At 36.6% G+C, this 23671-nt stretch overlaps 1 protein-coding gene across 1 annotated transcript in view; it reads left to right on the forward strand.

The window, feature by feature from the left end:
- LOC140236608 (uncharacterized) overlaps positions 1–23671 on the forward strand; it is a 197920-nt gene that overhangs the window by 44796 nt on the left and 129453 nt on the right. The window contains 2 exon segments of the mRNA XM_072316531.1: positions 2327–2458; positions 3073–3222. Of these exon segments, the coding sequence (XP_072172632.1) occupies positions 2327–2458; positions 3073–3222 (282 nt within the window).

The following is a 23671-nucleotide window of genomic DNA, read 5'->3' on the forward strand; positions in this document are numbered from 1 at the left end:
CATATTAACACATTATTCAGACGGAAATTGGTTTGGCACTTCGCTGAAACCAACAAGCTACATCAAAAAACATGTATTTAGACATTCGTATTATATTTCAACAAATCAAATGACAATTATGATGGAATTTGTGTTTATTTCTACTACGTCAGTGTAAGGTTGCTATAGAAACGCTATTGGTATGCGTACAACTCACCAGCTCAACTGAAAATGAGCATACTTGATGGCTGATGACCTGAGCTACATGAGAAATAGCATTACTGTAGCTAGAATCACATCCCTTCCGAAATATCCCATTTTCATTATTAGAGATGTCGAAGTGACAATTGCTGTTGCAAAATTGCAGTTCTTAAGACGCCATTTTGATGACGTCATTTGAGCATGTTCCCGATTAGATTTTCAGGTCAATCATGTGGGATATTGTCAAGACGTATACTTTTTTTTAAAGTTAAAATTTGCTTGTTATACGATAGTTGCTATTTGAGCCTTTTTAAAGCCACTTTTTGGCCATTCTCTGCAGGCCTAGTAGGCTTGCTTCACTATCTTTCACGTAGTGATAAAAAATAGCGTTTCCATAAAGGTTTTTTTTTTTTCTGTGAGGTGCGCACGATTCAGCCTAAGTTCAGTAATCATTATGGTGAACACTCATGTCAATATCTCATAATTCTGCTAAAATTCCAAAGCTATGATAATTCCCGTGCTTATACGTAATTATATATATATATATATATATATATATATATATATATATATATATATACATTTGATATATTAGTGGAAATATGAGCAAATAAAATGGGATTCCATTGGGACTCGCGCCCGAGACCTCCGAATTGCTAGCCCGGTGCTCTGCCGACTGAGCTATAGAAAGCCCTAGTTCAGTGTTTGTCCCAGAAACCCTAAATTCTCAGTGCTCGAATGGTCACAAGCTATATCAGTGTGTTTGTGTGTGACACACTCGTACACACTGGAGCCTGGCATAAACCTGAAGGAATATTCAACTAGGGAATAAATGCGAGGGCAGCTTTTTGAGTATGTTACAAACGAAAACAGAAAAACTAACCAAAATGAATTTGATTTATTAGTGGAAAAACAGAAAGTCCTTGGTCCCATCTAATCCCATTTTCTTTGCTCATTTTTTAAATAAAAAAAAATTGTGCCTATCATTTCATTAAGGTTTATTCCCATCACCTTCTCCACCTTCACTTTCATCTTCATTATCACATCTTTTTTTTTGTTGTCATCATTACCCTGTTGGCATCACCATCATCATAATTCACTTCATTTCTATTCGTATTTACGTACTGGAATATAAAGCATGATGCATTTACGGTGTATTATATTCAGAAGTATTTCCCCAGTGTACTGTATAAGCTGTTATTTTCGCTTATAGTGACAGTCCTTCTTCTTCATAATTTCTCAGGTATTTATTTAGAAATTTTTGTAATATAGTATATCTTTTTGTTAAAGGAATTAATTTACACATTTATTTTTTCTTCTTGAGTCATGTACGTTGTAACCTGTATACTAATATTTCATGTGATATCACTTAAAGGTAGGGGATACCTTTTACAGACCTCCCAAAATGCAGCAAAACATTAAATATGAACCTCAGGGAACTTGTTTAGGCCACTGCTGAGAAATTTGGAAGTCAACAGTTATCTACAATTTGAATAATGCACAAAACTCAACTACTCAGTAGTTCTGTGTGTCAGCCACACTTAAGCCTTTTTGTTGCAGTCTTCTGTATTTTTTATCTATAAACACAAATCTAAAAGTATAAGAGCTGATGTAATAACATATAGAGTGTGTGGCAAGAATGTATATAGAAATGTTTGTAAGTTTTGATGAACTTTCTTCACAAAATATACATGATGGACACACATGCAGTGCATGGGTCTGCAAAGGTAGCCTAGTAATGTACTGGAATTTACGGTGAGCCCCGAAAAAATTCAATTCAAAATCTAACGGTCAGTTAAAATGTACTAAATGTTACCTTCCACTTTCAATACTTTATGGGAGTTTCTAAAATGATACTCTCTTCAATATACCACTGTATTTATTCAACTCTTCATTTAAGGCATGCAAATGGGATTCCCTACCTTTAAAAGAATCTTGATTTATGTATGAAATTGTGTGGGAAGAAAAATAAATCAAACAAACAAATAATTTGCATAACAACTTCGCATGGAACACAGTTTGACAAGTTTCCTCTCGTATGTCTATTTTTACACCATTGGCTCTGTTATCAGAACACTCAGTGCAAACAAAGAACGGTTTCAGTGAACTTCTTTGAATTCAGTTAATGCTTGAAATTTTAAACCAGGATGTCTTGATAACCTGTGGGGGCCGAGTTGTCAGTATACCTGCCCGACATGCTACAATGGAGGAATATGTGACGACCGTAAAGGACGCTGTGTTTGTCCTCCAGGATTTATGGGTGATCATTGTGAAACAGGTAAGAATGATTGCATATTACAGGCGTGCAATCTAATTTTAATTACATTACTGCAATAAAAAAAAAAAAAACTCCGCTCTGTTGTCCACAAAGCATCTTTTTTTTCTTTTTTTTTTTTGTATGCACTGTTCTTCTTTATTACGAGAGTGGATGGTAGTACCGATTAGGCCCCACAGTCCCTCTCTCTTTCCGTATCTGTTCATGCCTGCAGTTATTTCAACAATGCCAGTCACGCACAAAGAGCGTTGGTAACATGTTGCTTACGTGAACTGTGAGACTATTATTATAGTCGTGTCAACCTTGCATTAACTCTGCTGAAAGCGTACTTGACCAGTTGGACCTTATGCAGACATTCAATCAGAGATTTGACAGCCGCATCTATCGATCTTTCAGTGCGTGTTTTTGTGACAAAAAAAAAAGTCATCTATCGAACCGTAAGTTATTCATACGGCTATAGACATGTGTACATTATGCACCACTGAATGATCAAAAAGAGCTATCTTCGATGTATGTACAAACATTGTAAGATATAATAACACAAGTATGTATAGGCCTAATGAATGCAATGATGCAAACGTTGTGTGACGTGCCTACAAATCCGCCCTTCATTACAGCATGCTTACCCGGCTTCGTGGGAAAGATGTGCTTAATTTCTTGCGTTGATATTGACTCCCCGAACGACTGTCAGAGGGCGCTATTCTGCCTTCCAGATCCATACGGATGCTCTTGTGCAGCTGGCTGGTCGGGACTCGATTGTAGTACAGGTAATAAAAAATGTGATTATGTGAAATGAGAAACGACGTTGATTGTGATTGCCTTCTACTGAATACCAGCATCCCGATCTGTTTGGACAAAGTTACATATGCTATGTCGTGTGGTATAACGTTATCTTCAACAAATAATGATAATAATAATAATAATAATAAAGTAGTTGCCATTTTATCAATGTGACTCTAAACGTGCAATAGATGTGTTACCTTGTCCTCGGCAAAATGCATGACAATAGCATTCTTATGGTTTGCTATCAGGCGTGTTGAAAAAAAGAAGGTAAATTGCTACAAAAGGTAGCTAGCTGGTACTGAAACTTTCGCTGACAGTGTCTGCAAAGACAACAGTAAAAGTAGTTCGACTCCACCATCGCAAGTATGCTCGGTGATCCCCCCGCTACCTTGTGTAACCTCTCGAGTCCCATAGTCAGCATTATAATGTCCTGTTGGATTTACCTCCCATAGCAGTGTCAGGTTTACAACTGACGATTGACACTTTTGTTTATCCACAGTCTTTCCTTCAAGTTGTCACTAATTTTTAGTCAATGCAGAGATATTATGACCACGAAAATTCTGCAAGGAGCAACCAACGGGGCATTCTGAATAGAATAAAAATGAAAGAACCAAATCAGTCATCTATCGACCAAAAACTTGACAATATGTTTATTTTCATTGGCAGTAAGTATGAATATATATATAAAAAAAATTCAGTCAATGACAATTTCAGTTCGAAAATATATCGAGTTCTGGCAAGGGGGAATCCCCTTGAAAGTATGTATATTTCTTTCTTTTCTTTTTGTAATCGATATGAAATTTGAAAATCTTTAGATCTCATATGATTTGATTGTACAGGGTGTCATGCACCAACAAAACCATGTCATGCACCAACAAACAATCTGGAATCAACACCGAGACTTGAACTTTCTGAGAGACAAAATGACCACAACTGTTCACTCCATTATTGCAACCAACTCTCTCTAGTGTTCCGGATGGACACTTTTTATTCCCCTCCCTAGGTTCTCATTGCTGTTCTCCATCACACCTTCCCCCAACAAGAGGACAGTTATGAATGTAACTTTTCGACTATAAACACCTTCGTTGTAAGGCTTACTTCACTGTTCTCGCGTACTATTCAGCTTACACGATTACAAACTCAACTAGACTTGGAATTTGTCAACACTGACAAATTAGGTGATCCGATTTTTTTTTTAATCGATGATTCGAGTCCTGATCGCAATAGCCATGACCATACAGGTTTCATCTGTGTGTAATGACATTGACCGTGTGATGTTTTAATTCTCATTTAGAAAAGAGAGTCAGGTCTGCCATCTTTGGTACCAAATTCGGTATACACTATAACGAAGATACAGAATGAAACATTTATGACCTTTGACCCTAATTTACCTACGCAAGATGGTGTTCGATCAAGTAGTTTTTATCTTATAATAATGCACGTGACATGAACTAAGCATGTGCAAAATATGGGGGGGGGGTAATAGGGAATGTCTTTCTTGAGTTATTGCAAAGAAAGTTGCAGAAAGAAAGAAACATGAAAATACATCGAAGCTAAGCTTTAATTTTAGCGAAGTTTTTCGACGTGATTTCGATGTCGTGTGAAAAAGAGTGGGCAAAGTAACGATAGCGCAAAGTCTCAGCTACAACATATTAAAATCTGGGAGAAATTCACCGGAAGGTAAGTGAGATAGTGCTCGATAAAGACAATCATGTCCAATTTTCACATCTAGACAAATTCCCTCCCATAGAGTTAACACGTCATAACGAAGATAGAGAAAAAAGTACATATGACCTTTGACCCCACTTTGCACAGACAAGATGGCATCTGACCAAAAAGTGGTTATCTTGTGAAATGATTCTTGTAACATGGTCTTTACATGTACAAAATATGGGAAAGATAGGACATGTATTCACCAAGATACAGGATGAAACATTTATGACCTTTGACCCTAATTTACATTCCCAAGATGGCGTCTGATCAAGTAGCTGTTATTTTGTGAAATAATGTACGTGACATGAACTAAATATGTGCAAAATATGGTGGTGACAGGGTATGTTTTTCTTGAGTTATTGCAAAGAAAGTTGCAAAAAGAAAGGAATATCTCAATACATCGAATATAAGCTTTAATTTTAACCAAGTTTTTGGACGTGATCCCGACATCAAATGAAAATATGGAGGGCACATAACGATAGCCCAAAGTCTCAGCTACAACATATTAAAATCTGGGAGAAATTCACCGAAGCATAAGTGAGCTAGTGCTCGATAAAGATAGTCATGTCAGTTTTCATTTCTAGAAAAACTGCACTCCCATAGATATAACACGTAAACTGGCCAAATTTGACAAGGTTACGTTCAATCCATTTTTACGAGGTGATAACGTCATCCAAGCAAAACTGTGTTGTTATATTTATGAAAGACTATTTAATAAGCTACAACATACTGAAATCTGGGCCAAAATCGGCGAAGGATAAGTGAGATACGCTCGAGTGACCTTGAAATTTGATGACGTCATTTTGAAAATTTACTCTTTTTTTTCATTAAGAAATTGGATATCTTTTAATCATTTTTCAGCATTGCCACCACATAAAATGACATGTACATCTCATCAGCTTTCGAAATATGTAAAGAAAATGGGGGGTCACCGTCCATCCTGACGAGTAAAATCGGGTTTAAAATTGGCGTTTTTTTGGCATAGTTGCACTGTATATCGCCATTGACGCGCGGGCGGAATTTCAACTTTGACGGGTCCGTATGACGTCATTTTGAGTTGGATTGATTTAAAACTTGGTCGAAATATTCCTTGACATTTAAGACATCCGATCTGAGTGTAAAAACGGGAAATTTATATTGCATATGAGCTGTGCGTGCGTATATGCGCGCGCGCGTACGCGTCCGTCCGATTTTTCCAATTTTTCAAAAAATGCTCCAAATGGTCTGAAACGTGTGCAAAAAAAATTTGAACTCGATTGGAGCATACAAATATTTCAACGCGCGCATACGCGCACGTTTTAAGAGTACATATGAATTTTGAGAACATGAGTAGAATCAATTGATTTGAACTATATGTGAGGTAAAGTTCATAGAAAAATTCCATTCCATTAATGAGATATGAATGAGAATGTGTTTTCATATAATGACGTCATAGTGACGTCACGGTCGACTGATCACTTTGATTTTATTAGATCTGTCGTCTTTGGGACATGATACATATATGGTATAATTTTGACATTGATAGGATGAGGACTTTCTGAGCTAACCTCTACACAACATTTGAGGAGAAAGAACTTTTTTTGTGACAACGGGAAGTTTAACACTAGACTCGGAATTTGTCAAGACTGACAAATTAGGTGATCCGATTTTTTTTTTTTTTTAATCAATGATTCGAGTCCTGATCGCAATAGGCATGACCATATAGGTTTCATCTGTGTTTAGAGACATTGGCCGTGTGATATTTGGATTCTCATTTACAAAAGAGAGTCAGGTCTACCATCTTTGGTACCAAATTCGGTATAAACCAGGGAGGTACCTCCCTGGTATAAACTATAACGAAGATACAGAATGAAGTACATTTGACCATTGACCCAACTTTGCACAGCCAAGATGGCATCTGAGCAAAAAGTGGTTATTTTGTGAAATGATTCTTGTAACATGGTCTTTGCGTGTGCAAAATATTGGAAAGATAGGACATGTATTCACCAAGATACAGGTTGAAACATTTATGACCTTTGACCCTAATTTACATACCCAAGATGGTGTCTGATCAAGTAGTTGTTATTTTATGAAATAATGTACGTGACATAAACTAAACATGTGCAAAATATGGGGGTGATAGGGGCTGTTTTTCTAGAGTTATTGCAAAGAAAGTTGCAGAAAGAAAGAAATATCTCAATACATCGAAGATAAGTTTGATTTCAACCAAGTTTTTTGACGTGATCTCGGCGTCGTATGAAAAGATGGAGCGAATACCGACGATAGCCCAAAGTCTCAGCTACAACATATTAAAATCTGGGAGAAATTCACCGAGGAGTAAGTGAGCTAGTGCTCGATAAAGACCGTCATGTCAATTTTCATTTCCAGAAAAATTCCCTCCCATAGAGATAACACGTAAACTGGTTAAATTTGACAAGGTTACATTATATCCATTTTCACGAGGTGAAGACATCATCCGATTAAAATTTTGATGAACAAAACTTAAAGAGTATTAAATTGGCTACAACATACTAAAATCTGGAAGAAATTCACCGAAGGGTAAGTGAGCTAGTCGTCGATAAAGACAATCATGTCAATTTTCACATCTAGAAAAATTCCCTCCCATACAGATAACACGTCATAACGAAGATACAGGAAGAAGTACATATGACCTTTGACCCCACTTTGCACAGCCAAGATGGCATCTGAGCAAAAAGTGGTTATTTTGTGAAATGATCCTTGTAACATGCTCTTTACGTGTGCAAAATATGGTAAAGATAGGACATGTATTCACCAAGATACAGGATGAAACATTTATGACCTTTGACCCTAATTTACATACCCAAGATGGTGTCCGATCAAGAAGTTGTTATTTTATGAAATAATGTACGTGACATGAACGAAACATGTGCAAAATATGGGATTGATAACCATTGTTGTTCTTCATCTATTGCACAGAATGTAGTAGAAAGAAAGAAAAATAAAGAAAAAATTATGTTATTTTATAGAAATTTGAAGGAGAAGCATTAAAAAATAGGAAAAAGATAAAGTTAGGAAGGGAGATTAAGACTAAATAAAGAAAAAGAAGAAAAAAGAGTTTGGAAAAAAAAATAAAAAAAATATTGGCAAGGGTGAGGCTCGAACCAGGGACCTTAGGATTACGAGTCGGATGCGCTATGCAATGACCTATTTCATGCTCCATAGGCCCTGTGTATTAAGCAAAATGACGCTGCATCGAAGCCACGTGCCATTTTCAACCAAGTTTTTCGACGTGATGCCGGCCTCGTATGAAAAAATGGAGGGCACAATTACGATAGCCCAAAGTCTCAGCTACAACATACTAAAATCTGGGAAAAATTCACCGAAGCATAAGTGAGCTAATGCTCGAAAAAGATAGTCATGTCAATTTTCACTGCCAGAAAAACTGCTCTCCCATAGAGATAACACGTAAACTGGTCAAATTTGACAAGATTACTTTTAATCCATTTTTACGAGGTGATGCCGCCATCCAATCAAAATGTTGTTATTACATTAATGAAAGAACATTTAATAAGCTACAACATACTGAAATCTGAGTGAAAATTGGCAGAGGATAAGTGAGATACGCCCAAGTAAATTTGAAAATTGATGACGTCATTTTGAAAATTTACTTTTTTTACTTTATTAAGAAATTTGATATCTTTTAATCACTTTTTCAGTATCGCCAACCCTTAAACTGACATGTACAACTCATCAGCTTTCAGAATATGTAAAGAAAATGGGGGGTCACCGTCCATCCTGACGAGTAAAATCGGATTTAAAATTGGCGGTTTTTGGGCATTGTTGTACTGTATATCGCCATTGACGCGCGCGCGGAATTTCAACTTTGACAGTCCCGTATGACGTCATATTGAGTCGGATTGACTTGAAACTTGCTAGAAATGTTCCTTGACTTTTCAGACATCCGATAAATGTAAAAAATCGGGAAATTTCTGTTGCATATGAGCTGTACGTGCGTATATGTGCGCGCGCGTACGCGTCCGTCCAATTTTTTCAATTTTTCAAAAAATGCTCCAAATGGTCTGAAACGTGTGCAAAAAAATTTGAGCTCGATTTGAGCATACAAATATTTCAACGCGCGCGTACGCGCACGTTTTAAGAGAAAATATGAATTTTGACAATATGAGTAGAATGCGCATAACTTGAAATATATGTGACGTAAATTTCATTGAAAAACTCTATTCCATTAGTGAGATATGATTGAGAATGTGTTTTCATATAATGACGTCACAGTGACGTCACGGTCGACTGATCACTATTATACATTAGATCTGTCGTCTTTGGGACATGATACATATATGGTATAATTTTGAAATTGATAGGAAGAGGACTTTCTGAGCTAACCTCTACACAAATTTTGTCCAGAAATAAAGAAGAAGAAGAAGAAGAAGAACCAACTAGACCCGGAATTTGTCAAGACTGACAAATTAGGTGATCCGATCTTTTGAAAATCAATGGTTTGAGTTTTGATCCCAATATGGGCATGACTATACAGGTTTCATCTGTGTTTAGGGATATTGGCTATGTGATGTTTGGATACTGATTTTGAAAAGGGAGTCAGGTCTGCCATCTATGGTACCAAATTCCGTTCACACTATAACGAAGATACAGAATGAAGTATATTTGAGCATTGAGCCCACTTTGCACAACCAAGATGGCATCTGAACAAAAAGTGATTACCTTGTGAAATGATCGATGTGACATGGTCTGTGCGTGTGCAAAATATGGGAGAGATAGGACATGTATTTACTAAAATACAGGATGAAACATTTATGATCTTTGACCCTTATTTACATATCAAGACGGTGTCTGAGCAAGTAGTTGTTATTTTATGAAATAATGTACGTACCATGAACTAAACATGTGCAAAATATGGGGGTGATAGGGGCTATTCTTCCTGAGTTATTGCAAAGAAAGTTGGAGAAAGAAAAAAATATGAAAAATACATCGAAGATAACCTTTAATTTTAACCATGTTTTTGGACGTGATCCCGACATTGTATGAAAAACAAAGGGGACACGTACGATAGCGCAAAGTCTCAGCTACAACATATTAAAATCTGTGAGAAATCCACAGAAGGGTAAGTGAGCTAGTGCACTTTCGAAAATCAATGATTTGAGTCCTGATCCCAATAGGCATGACCGTAAAGGTTTCATCTGTGGTTATGGACATTGGCCGTGTCATATTTGGATTCTCATTTAGAAAAGAGAGTCAGGTCTGCCATCTTTGGTACCAAAGTCGGTATATACTATAACGAAGATACATAATGACGTATATTTGACCATTGACCCCACTCTGTACAGCCAAAATGGCATCTGAGAAAAAAAAATGGTTATTTTGTGAAATGATCTTGGTAGCGTGGTCTTTGTGTGTGCGAAATATTGGAAAGATAGGACATGTATTCCCCAAGATACAGGATGATACATTTATGACCTTTGACCCTAATTTATCTACCCAAGATGGTGTTCGATCAAGTAGTTGTGATCTTATAAAATAATGTAGGGCCTACGTCACATGAACTAAACATGTTCAAAATATGGGGGTACTAGGGAATGTCTTTCATGTGTTATTCCAAAGAAATTTGCAAAAAGAAAGAAATATGAAAATTACATCGAGCTAAGCTTTAATTTAAGCGAAGTTTTTCGACGTGATTTCGACGTCGTATGAAAAAAAAAACGGAGGACACATTACCGACAGCGCAAAGTCTAAGCTAACACATTAAAATCTGGGAGAAATTCACCGTAGGATAAGTTAGATAGTGCTCGAAAAAGACAGTCATGTTAATTTTCATTTCAAGAAAAACTGCACTCCTATAGAGATAACTCGCAAATGGATCAAATTTGACGAGGTTACCTTCAATCTATTTTTACGAGGTGAAGACTTCATCCAGCGAAATTTTTGATTGATCAAAACTGATAGAGTATTAAATAAGCTACAGCATACTGAAATCTGGGTGAAAATTGGCCAAGGATAAGTGAGATACGCTCGAGTAAACTTGAAATTTGATGACGTCATTTTGAAATTTTACTCTTTTTGATTTATTAAGAAATTTGATACCTTTTCATCTTTTTTTCAGCATTGCCAACCCATGAAATGACATGTTCAACTCATCAGTTTTCAAAATATGTCAAGAAAATGGGGGGTCACCGTCTATCCTGGCGAGTAAACTCGGATTTAGAATTGGCGTTTTTTTGGCATTGTTGCACTGTATATCGCCATTAACGCGCGCGCGGATTTTCAACTTCGACGGCCCCGTATGACGTCATATTGAGTCGGATTGACTTGAAACTTGGCAGAAATATTCCTTGACATTTCAGACATCCGATCTGTGTAAAAAAAGTGGAAATTTCTATTGCATATAAGCTGTACGTGCGTATATGCGCGTGCGCGTACGCGTCCGTCCATTTTTTTCAATTTTTCAAAAAATGCTCCAAATGGTCTGAAACGTGTGCAAAAAAAATTTGAGCTCGATTTGAGCATACAAATATTTCGACGCGCGCGTACGCGCGCGTTTTAAGAGAAAATATGAATTTTGAGAATATGAGTAGAATGCGCATAACTTGAAATATATGTGACGTAAATTTCATTGAAAAATTCTATTCCATTGATGAGATATGATTGAGAATGTGTTTTCATATAATGACGTCATAGTGACGTCACGGTCGACTGATCACTATGATTTTATTAGACCCGTCGTCTTTGGGACACGATACATATATGGTATAAGTTTGAAATTGATAGGAAGAACACTTTCTGAGCTAATCGATACACAAATTTTGTCCAGAAATAAAGAAGAAGAAGAAGAACATACAAAGAATCCGTACAGATACAGAAGGTGATCCGAGAGGATACTCGGATCACCTAACTAGACTCGGAATTTGTCAAGACTGACAAATTAGGTGATCCGATTTTTTTTTAATCAATGATTCGAGTCCTGATCGCAATAGGCATGACCATATAGGTTTCATCTGTGTTTAGAGACATTGGCCGTGTGATATTTGGGTTCTCATTTAGAAAAGAGAGTCAGGTCTGCCATCTTTGGTACCAAATTCGGTATACACTATAACGAAGATACAGAATGAAGTATATTTGACCATTGCCCCAACTTTGCACAGCAAAGATAGCATCTGAGCAAAAAGCGGTTATTTTGTGAAATGATTCTTGTAACATTGTCTTTGCGTGTGCAAAATATGGGAAAGATAGGACATGTATTCACCAAGATACAGGTTGAAACATTTATGACCTTTGACCCTAATTTACATACCCAAGATGGCGTCTGATTAAGTAGTTGTTATTTTATGAAATAATGTACGTGACATGAACTAAACATGTGCAAAATATGGGGATGATAGGGGCTGTTTTTCTTGAGTTATTGCAAAGAAAGTTGCAGAAAGAAAGAAATATCTCAATACATCGAAGATAAGTTTGATTTCAACCAAGTTTTTTGACGTGATCTTGGCGTCGTATGAAAAGATGGAGCGAATAGCGACGATAGCCCAAAGTCTCAGCGACAACATATTAAAATCTGGGAGAAATTCACCGAGGAGTAAATGAGCTAGTGCTCGATAAAGACCGTCATGTCAATTTTCATTTCCAGAAAAATTCCCTCCCATAGAGATAACACGTAAACTGGTTAGATTTGACAAGGTTACATTATATCCATTTTCACGAGGTGAAGACATCATCCGATTAAAAATTTGATAAAACAAAACTTAAAGAGTATTACATTGGCTACAACATACTAAAATCTGGAAGAAATTCACCGAAGGGTAATTGAGCTAGTCGTCGATAAAGACAATCATGTCAATTTTCACATCTAGAAAAATTCCCTCCCATAGAGATAACACGTCATAATGAAGATAAAGAAAGAAGTACATATGACCTTTGACCCTACTTTGCACAGACAAGATGGCGTCTGAGCAAAAAGTGGTTATTTTGTGAAATGATTCTTGTAACATGGTCTTTACGTGTGCAAAATATGGGAAAGATAAGACATGTATTCACCAAGATACAGGATGAAACATTTTTGACCTTTGACCCTAATTTACATACCCAAGAAGGTGCCCGATCAAGTAGTTGTTTTTTTATGAAATAATGTACATGACATGAACTTAACATGTGCAAAATATTGGGCTGATAGAGCTTGTTTTTCTTGAGTTATTGCAAAGAAAGTTGCAGAAAGAAAGGAATATGAAAATACATGGAAGATAAGCTTTAATTTCAACCAAGTTTTTGGGCATGATGCCGACTCCGTATGAAAAAAGGAAGGGCACATTACCGATAGCCCAAAGTCTCAGCTACAACATACTAAAATATGGGAGAAATTCACCGAAGCATAAGTGAGCTAGTGCTCGATAAAGATAGTCATGTCAGTTTTCATTTCCAGAAAAACTGCACTCCCATAGAGATAACACGTAAACTGGTCAAATTTAACAATGTTACTTTTAATCCCTTTTTACTAGGTGATGCCGTCATCCAATCAAATTGTTGTTATTATATATCTGACAGACCATTTAATAAGCTACAACATATTGAAATTTTGACGAAAATCAACTAAAGAATAAGTGAGATATGCTTGAATGAACTTGAAATTTGATGACGTCATTTTGAAAATTTACTTTTTTAACTTTATTAAGAAATTTGATATATTTTAATCATTTTTCCAGCATTGCCAACCCATGAAATGACATGTATTACTCATCAGCTTTCAGAATATGTAAAGAAAATGGGGGGTCACCGTCCATCCTGACGAGTAAAATCGGATTTAAAATTGGCAGTTTTTTGGCATTGTTGCACTGTATATCGCCATTGACGCGCGCGCGGAATTTCAACTTTGACGGACCCGTATGACGTCATTTTGAGTGGGATTGACTTGAAACTTGGTAGAAATATTCCTTGACATTTCAGGCATCCGATCAAAGTGAAAAAAACGGGAAATTTTCATTGCATATGAGCTGTGCGTGCGTATATGTGCGCGCGCGTACGCGTCCGTCCATTTTTTTCAATTTTTCAAAAAATGCTCCAAATGGTCTGAAACGTGTGCAAAAAAATTTTGAGCTCGATTTGAGCATACAAATATTTCAACGCGCGCGTACGCGCACGTTTGAAGTATATAGATGAATTTTGAAAACATGAGTAGAATCACGTTGACTTGAACTATATGTGACGTAAATTTCATTGAAAAATTCCATTCCATAATTGAGATATAATTGAGAATGTGTTTTCATATAATGACGTCATAGTGACGTCACGGTCGATTGATCACTTTGATTTTAGTTCGATTGCCGTCTTTGGGAGACGATACATATGTGGTATAAGTTTGAAATCGATAGGAAGAGGACTTTCTGAGCTAATCGATGCACAACTTTTGGGGAGAAATAACAAAGAATCAGTACAGATACAGAAGGTGATCCGAAGGATACTCGGATCACCTAACTAGACTCGGAATTTGTCAACACTGACAAATTAGGTGATCCGATCTCTTTGAAAATCAATGATTTGAGTCCTGATCCAAATATTCGTGACCATAGAGGTTTCATCTGTGTTGACGGGACATTGGCCGTGTGATGTTTGGATTCTCATTTAGAAAAGGGAGTGAGACCTGCCATCTTTGGTACCGAATTCCGTATACACTAACGGAAATACAGAATGAAGTATATTTGACCTTTGACCTCACTTTGCACACCCAAGATGGCGTCTAAGCAAAAAAGTGATTATTTTATGAAATGATTCTTGTAACATGGTCTTTGCGTGTGCAAAATATGGGAAAGATAGGACATGTATTCACCAAGATACAGGATGAAACATTTATGACCTTTGACCCTAATTTACATACCCAAGATGGTGTCTGATCAAGTAGTTGTTATTTTATGAAATAATGTACGTGACATGTACTAAACATGTGCAAAATATGGGACTGATAGCCATTGTTGTTGTTCATCTATTGCACAGAAAGTAGTAGAAAGAAAGAAAAATAAAGAAAAAACTAGAGATTGTAATTTGTCATCACTGACAAATTAAGGTGATCCGATTTTTTTTTATCATGGATTCGAGTCCTGATCGAAATAGGCATGACCATGCAGGTTTCACCTGTGTTCAGAGACATTGGCCGTGTGATGTTTGGATTCTCATTTAGAAAAGGGAGTCATATCTGCCATCTTTGGTACCAAATCTGTATACACTATAATGAAAATACAGCAACAAGTACATATGACCTTTGACCCACATTTACACTCCCAAGATGGCATCTGAGGAAAAAGTAGTTATTTTGTGAAATAATTCTTGTGACATCGTCTATACGTGTGCAAAATATGGGAAAGATAGGACATGTATTCACCAAGATACAGGATGAAACATTTATGACCTTTGACCCTAATTTACATACCCAAGATGGTGTCTGATCAAGTAGTTGTTATTTCATGAAATAATGTACGTGACACGAACTAAACATGTGCAAAATATGGGGTTGATAGCCATTGCTGTTGTTGATCTATTGCACAGAAAGTAGACTTAAGAAAGAAAAATAAAGAAAAAATGAAGTTATTTTATAGAAATTTGAAGAAGCATAAAAAAAATCAGAAAAAGATAAAGTAAGGAAGGGAGAATAAGACTAACTAAAGAAAAAGAAGAAAAAAAAGTGTTTAAAAAAAGTGAAAAAAAATATTGGCAGGGGTGAGCCTCGAACCGGGGACCTTAGGATTACGAGTCGGATGCGCTATGCACTGACCTATTTCATCCTCCATAGGCCCTGTGTATTAAGCAAAATGACGCTGCATCGAAGCCAAGTGCAAATTTTAGCCAAGTTTTTCGACGTGATGCCGACGTCGTATGAAAAAATAAAGGGCACACTTACGATAGCCCAAAGTCTTAGCTACAACATATTAAAATTTGGGAGAAATTCACCGAAGCATAAGTGAGCTAGTGGTCGAAAAATATAGTCGTGTCAATTTTCATTTCCAGAAAAACTGCACTCCCATAGACATAACACGTAAACTGGTCAAATTTGACAAGACTACTTTCAATCCATTTTCACGAGGTGATGCCGTCATCCAATCAAAATGTTGTTATTATATTAATGAAAGACCATTTAATAAGCTACCACATGCTGAAATCTGAATGAAAATTGGCGAAGGATTAGTGGGATACGTTCGAGTGAACTTAAATTTGATGACGTCATTTTGAAAATTTACTTTTTTTATTTTATTAAGAAATTTGATATCTTTTCGTCATTTTGCCAGCATCGCCAACCCATAAAATGACATGTACAACTCATCAGCTTTCAAAATATGTAAAGAAAATGGGGGGTCATCGTCCATCCTGACGAGTAAAATCGGATTTAAAATTGGCGTTTTTTGGCATAGTTGCACTGTATATTGCCATTGACGCGCGCGCGGAATTTCAACTTTGACGGGCCCGTATGACGTCATATTGAATCGGATTGACTTGAAACTTGGCAGAAATATTCCTTGACATTTCAGGCATCCGATAAGTCTGAAAAAACGGGAAATTTCTATGACATATGAGCTGTGCGTGCGCATATGCGCGCGCGCGTACGCGTCCGTCCAATTTTTTCAATTTTTCAAAAAATGCTCTAAATGGTCTGAAACGTGTGCAAAAAAATTTTGAGCTTGATTGGAGTATACAAATATTCCAACGCGCACGTACGCGCACGTTTTTAGAGAAACTATGAATTTTGAGAATATGAGTAGAATGCGCATAACTTGAAATATATGTGACGCAAATTTCATTGAAAAATTCCATTCCATTAATTAGATATGATTGAGAATGTGTTTTCATATAATGACGTCATAGTGACGTCACGGTCGACTGATCACAATGATACATTAGATTTGTTGTCTTTAGGACATGATGCATGCATGGTACAATGTTGAAATTGATAGGCAGAGTACTTTCTGAGCTAACCTCTGCACAACTTTTGGGGAGAAATAAAGAAATAAAGAAGAAGAACTAGAGATTGTAATTTGTCATTACTGACAAATTAAGGTGATCCGATTTTTTTTTTCATCAATGATTCGAGTCCTGATCGCAATAGGCATGACCATACAGGTTTCGTCTGTTGTTAAAAACGTTGGCCGTGTGATGTTTGAATTCTCGTTTAGAAAAGGGAGTCATATCTGCCATCTTTGGTACCAAATTCCGTATACACTAGATAACGAAGATACAACAAATACATATGACCTTTGACCCACCTTTACACTCCCAAGATGGAATCTGAGGAAAAAGTGGTTATTTTGTGAAATGATTCTTGCGACATCGTCTATACGTGTGCAAAATATGGGAAAGATAGGACAGGTATTCGCCAAGATACAAGATGAAACATTTATGACCTTTGACCCTAATTTACATACCCAAGATTTTGTCCGATCAAGTAGTTGTTATTTTATGAAATAATGTACGTGACATGAACTAAACATGTGCAGAATATGGGGGTGATAGGGCGTGTTTTTCTTGAGTTATTGCAAAGAAAGTTGCAGAAAGAAAGAAATATCTCAATACATAGAAGATAAGCTTTAATTTCAACCAAGTTTATTATCGTGATTCCGACATCGTATGAAAAACAAAATGAAATTTAACGATAGCGCAAAGTCTCAGCTACAACATATTGAAATCTGGGAGAAATTCACCGAAGGGTAAGTGAGCTAGTGCTCGATAAAGACAATCATGTCAATTTTCACATTAAAAAAAATTCCCTCCCATAGAGATAACACGTCATAACGAAGATACAAAAAGAAGTACATATGACTTTTGACCTCAATTTGCACAGACAAGATGGCATCTGAGTAAAAAGTGGTTATTTTGTGAAATGATCCTTGTAACATGGTCTTTGCGTTTGCAAAATATGGGAAAGATAGAACAGGTATTCACTAAGATACAGGATGAAACACTTATGACCTTTGACCCTAATTTACATACCCAAGATGGTGTCCGATCAAGTAGTTGTTATTTTATGAAATAATGTACGTGACATGAACTAAACATGTGCAAAATATAGAAGTGATAGGGCGTGCTTTTCTTGAGTTATTGCAAAGAAAGTTGCACAAAGAAAGAAATATCTCAATACATCGAAGATAAGCCTGAATTTCAACCAAAATTTTTGACGTGATCCCGACATCGTATGAAAAAACGAAGGGCACACTTACGGTAGTGTAGAGTCTCAGCTACAACATATCAAAATCTGGTAGAAATTTACCGAAGGGTAAGTGAGCTAGTGCTCGATAAAGATAGTCATGTCAATTTTCATTTCCAGAAAAACTGCACTCCCATAGAGATAACACGTAAACTGGTCAAATTTGACAAGGTTACTTTCAATCCATTTTTACGAGGTGATACCGTTATCCAATCAACATTTTGTAATTTTAAGTTTGAAAGAACATTAAATAAGCTACAACATACTGAAATCTGGGTGAAAATTGACAAAGGACTAGTGAGATACGCTCGAATAAACTTGAAATTTGATGACGTCATTTTGAAAATTTACTTTTTTTACTTTATTAAGAAATTTGCTATCTTTTAATCATTTTGTCAGCATTGCCACCCCATGAAATGACATGTACAACTCATCAGGTTTTAAAATATGTAAAGAAAATGGGGGGTCACCGTCCATCCTGACGAGTAAAATCGAATTTAAAATTAGCAGTTTTTTGGCATAGTTGCACTGTATATCGCCATTGACGCGCGCGCGGAATTTCAACTTTGACGGGCCCGTATGACGTCATATTGAGTCGCATTGATTTGAAACTTGGTATAAATATTCCTTAACATATCAGACATCCGATCAAAGTGAAAAAACTGGAAATTTCAATTGCACATGAGCTGTGCGTGCGTATATGCGCGCGCGCGTACGCGTCCGTCCGATTTTTTCAATTTTTCAAAAAATGCTCCAAATGGTCTGAAACGTGTGCAAAAAAATTTTGAGCTCGATTGGAGCATACGAGTATTTCAACGCGCGCGTACGCGCACGTTTTAAGAGAAAATATGAATTTTGAGAACATGAGTAGAATGCGCATAATTTGAAATATATGTGACGTAAATTTCATTGAAAAATTTCATTCCATTAATGAGATATGATTGAGAATGTGTTTTCATATAATGACGTCATAGTGACGTCACGGTCCACTGATCACAATGATACATTAGATTTGTCGTCTTTGGGACATGATGCATACATGGTATAATTTTGAAATTGATAGGCAGCGGACTTTCTGAGTTAACCTCTGCACAACTTTTGCGGAGAAATAAAGAAACAAAGAAGAAAGAATCCGTACAAATACAGAAGGTGATCCGAAGGATACTCGGATCACCTAATAAAGAATCAGTACAGATACAGAAGGTGATCCGAGAGGATACTCGGATCACCTAATTATGTTATTTTATAGAAATTTGAAGGAGAAGCATAAAAAAATCAGAAAAAGATAAAGTAAGGAAAGGGAGATTAAGATTAACTAAAGAAAAAGAAGAAAAAAGGTGTTTAAAAAAATAAAAAAAAAATATTGGCAGGGGTGAGCCTCGAACCAGGGACCTTAGGGTTACGAGTCGGATGCGCTACGCAATGACCTATTTCATTCTCCATAGGCCCTGTGTATTAAGCAAAATGACGCTGCATCGAAGCCTCGTGCCATTTTCAACCAAGTTTTTTGACGTGATGCCGACGTCGTATGAAAAAATGGAGGGCACACTTACGATAGCCCAAAGTCTCAGCTACAACATACTAAAATCTGGGAGAAATTCACCGAAGCATAAGTGAGCTACTGCTCGAAAAAGAGAGTCATGTCAATTTTCACTGCCAGAAAAAACTGCTCTCCCATAGAGATAACACGTAAACTGGTCAAATTTGACAATATTACATTCAATCCATTTTTACGAGGTGATGCCGCCATCCAATCAAAATGTTGTTATTATATTAATGAAAGAACATTTAATAAGCTACAACATACTGAAATCTGGGTGTAAATTGGCAAAGGATAAGTGAGATACGCTCGAGTAAACTTGAAATTTGATGACGTCATTTTGAAAATTTACTTTTTTTACTTTATTAAGAAATTTGATATCTTTTAATCATTTTGCCAGCATCGCCAACCCATGAAATAACATGTCCAACTCATCAGCTTTCAGAATATGTACAGAAAATGGGGGGTTACCGTCCATCCTGACGAGTAAAATCGGATTTAAAATTGGCGTTTTTTTGGCATCATTGCACTGTATATCGCCATTGACGCGCGCGCGGAATTTCAACTTTGACGGACCCGTATGACGTCATATTGAGTTGGATTGACTTGAAACCTGGTAGAAATATTCTTTGACATTTTAGGCATCCGATAAGTGTAAAAAAACGGGAAATTTCCATTCCATATGAGCTGTGTGGGCGAATATGTGCGCGCGCGTACGCGTCCGTCCAATTTTTTCAATTTTTCAAAAAATGCTCCAAATGGTCTGAAACGTGTGCAAAAAAAATTTGAGCTCGATTTGAGCATACAAATATTTAAACGCGCGCGTACGCGCACGTTTTAAATGAAAATATGAATTTTGAGAATATGAGTAAAATGCGCATAACTTGAAATGTATGTGACGTAAATTTCATTGAAGAATTCTATTCCATTAATGAGATATGATTGAAAATGTGTTTTCATATAATGACGTCATAGTGACGTCACGGTCGACTGATCACTATGATTTTACTTGATCTGTCGTCTTTGGGACATCATACATATATGGTATAAGTTTGACATTGAAAGGTAATGCACTTTCTGAGCTAACCGCTGCACAAATTTTGCCCAGAAATAAAGAAGAACTAGAACCGGAATTTGTCAACACTGACAAATTTGGTGATCCGATCTCTTCGAAAATCAATGATTTGAGTCCTGATCCAAATATTCATGACCATACAGGTTTCATCTGTGTTGACGGGACATTGGTAGTGTGATGTTTGGATTCTCATTTAGAAAAGGGAGTGAGACCTGCCATCTTTGGTACCGAATTCCGTATACACTAACGGAAATACAGAATGAAGTATATTTGACCTTTGACCTCACTTTGTAGACCCAAGATGGCGTCAAAGTAAAAAGTGATTATTTCGTGAAATGATTCTTGTAACATGGTCTTTGCGTGTGCACAATATGGGAAAGATAGGACAGGTATTCACCAAGATACAGGATGAAACCTTTATGACCTTTGACCCTAATTTACATACCCAAGATGGTGTCCGATCAAGTAGTTGTTATTTCATGAAATAATGTACGTGACATGTACTAAACATGTGCAAAATATGGGATTGATAGCCATTGTTGTTGTTCATCTATTGCACAGAAAGTAGTAGAAAGAAAGAAAAATAAAGAAAAAAATATATTATTTTATAGAAATTTGAAGGAGAAGCATAAAAAAATCAGAAAAAGATAAAGTAAGGAAAGGGAGATTAAGATTAACTAAAGAAAAAGAAGAAAAAACGTGTTTAAAAAAATTTAAAAAAAATATTGGCAGGGGTGAGCCTCGAACCAGGGACCTTAGGATTACGAGTCGGATGCGCTACGCAATGACCTATTTCATTCTCCATAGGCCCTGTGTATTAAGCAAAATGACGCTGCATCGAAGCCTCGTGCCATTTTCAACCAAGTTTTTCGACGTGATGCCGACATTGTATGAAAAAATGGAGGGCACACATACGATAGCCCAAAGTCTCAGCTACAACATACTAAAATCTGGGAGAAATTCACCGAAGCATAAGTGAGCTAGTGCTCGAAAAAGATAGTCATGTCAATTTTCACTGCCAGAAAAACTGCACTCCCATAGAGATAACACGTAAACTGGTCAAATTTGACAATATTACTTTCAATCCATTTTTACGAGGTGATGCCGTCATCCAATCAAAATGTTGTAATTATATTAATGAAAGATCATTTAATAAGCTACAACATACTGAAATCTAGATGTAAATTGGCAAAGGATAAGTGGGATACGCTCGAGTGAACTTGTAATTTGATGACGTCATCTTGAAAATTTACTTTTTTTAATTTATTGAGAAATTTGATATCTTTTAATCATTTTGCCAGCATCGCCAACCCATGAAATAACATGTACAACTCATCAACTTTTAGAATATGTAAAGAAAATTGGGGGTCACCGTCCATCCTGACGAGTAAAATCGGATTTAAAATTGGCGTTTTTTTGGCATCGTCGCACTGTATATCGCCATTGACGCGCGCGCGTAATTTCAACTTTGACAGGCCCGTATGACGTCATATTGAGTCGGATTGACTTGAAACTTGGTAGAAATATTCCTTGACATTTCAGGCATCCGATAAGTGTAAAAAAACGGAAAATTTCCATTGCATATGAGCTGTGCGTGCGTATATGTGCGCGCGCGTACGCGTCCGTCCAATTTTTTCAATTTTTCAAAAAATGCTCCAAATGGTCTGAAACGTGTGCAAAAAAAATTTGAGCTCGATTTGAGCATACAAATATTTCAACGCGCGCGTACGCGCACGTTTTAAGAGAAAATATGAATTTTGAGAATATGAGTAGAAGGCGCTTGACTTGAAATATATATGACGTAAATTTCATTAAAAAATTCCATTCCATTAATGAGATATGATTGAAAATGTGTTTTCATATAATGACGTCATAGTGACGTCACGGTCGACTGATCACTTTGATTTTAGTTCGATTGCCGTCTTTGGGAGACGATACATATATGGTATAAGTTTGAAATTGATAGGAAGAGGACTTTCTGAGCTAATCGATGCACAACTTTTGGGGAGAAATAACAAAGAATCAGTACAGATACAGAAGGTGATCCGAAGGATACTCGGATCACCTAATAAAAAAAAACTAGACTCGGAATTTGTCAACACTGACAAATTAGGTGATCCGATCTATAGGGAAATCAATGATTTGAGTCCAGATCCCAATAGGCATGACCATACAGGTTTCATCTGTGTTGAGGGGACATTGGCCATGTGATGTTTGAAGTCTCATTTAGAAAAGGGAGTCAGACCTGCCATCTTTGTTACCGAATTCCGTATGCACTAACGAAGATACAGAATGAAGTATATTTTGACCTTTGACCCCATTTTGCACACCAAAGATGGCATCTGAGCAAAAAGTGGTTATTTTGTGAAATGATTCTTGTAACATGGTCTTTGCGTGTGCAAAATATGGGAAAGTTAGGACAATTATTCACCAAGATACAGGATGAAACATATATGACCTTTGACCCTAATTTACATACCCAAGATGGTGTCCGATCAAGTAGTTGTTATTTCATGAAATAATGTACGTGACATGTACTAAACATGTGCAAAATATGGGATTGATAGCCATTGTTGTTGTTCATCTATTGCACAGAAAGTAGTAGAAAGAAAGAAAAATAAAGAAAAAAATATGTTATTTTATAGAAATTTGAAGGAGAAGCATAAAAAAATCAGAAAAAGATAAAGTAAGGAAAGGGAGATTAAGATTAACTAAAGAAAAAGAAGAAAAAACGTGTTTAAAAAAATTTAAAAAAAATATTGGCAGGGGTGAGCCTCGAACCAGGGACCTTAGGATTACGAGTCGGATGCGCTACGCAATGACCTATTTCATTCTCCATAGGCCCTGTGTATTAAGCAAAATGACGCTGCATCGAAGCCTCGTGCCATTTTCAACCAAGTTTTTCGACGTGATGCCGACATTGTATGAAAAAATGGAGGG

This window comes from Diadema setosum, chromosome 13, assembly GCF_964275005.1.
Source record: "Diadema setosum chromosome 13, eeDiaSeto1, whole genome shotgun sequence".
NCBI lineage: Eukaryota > Metazoa > Echinodermata > Echinoidea > Diadematoida > Diadematidae > Diadema > Diadema setosum.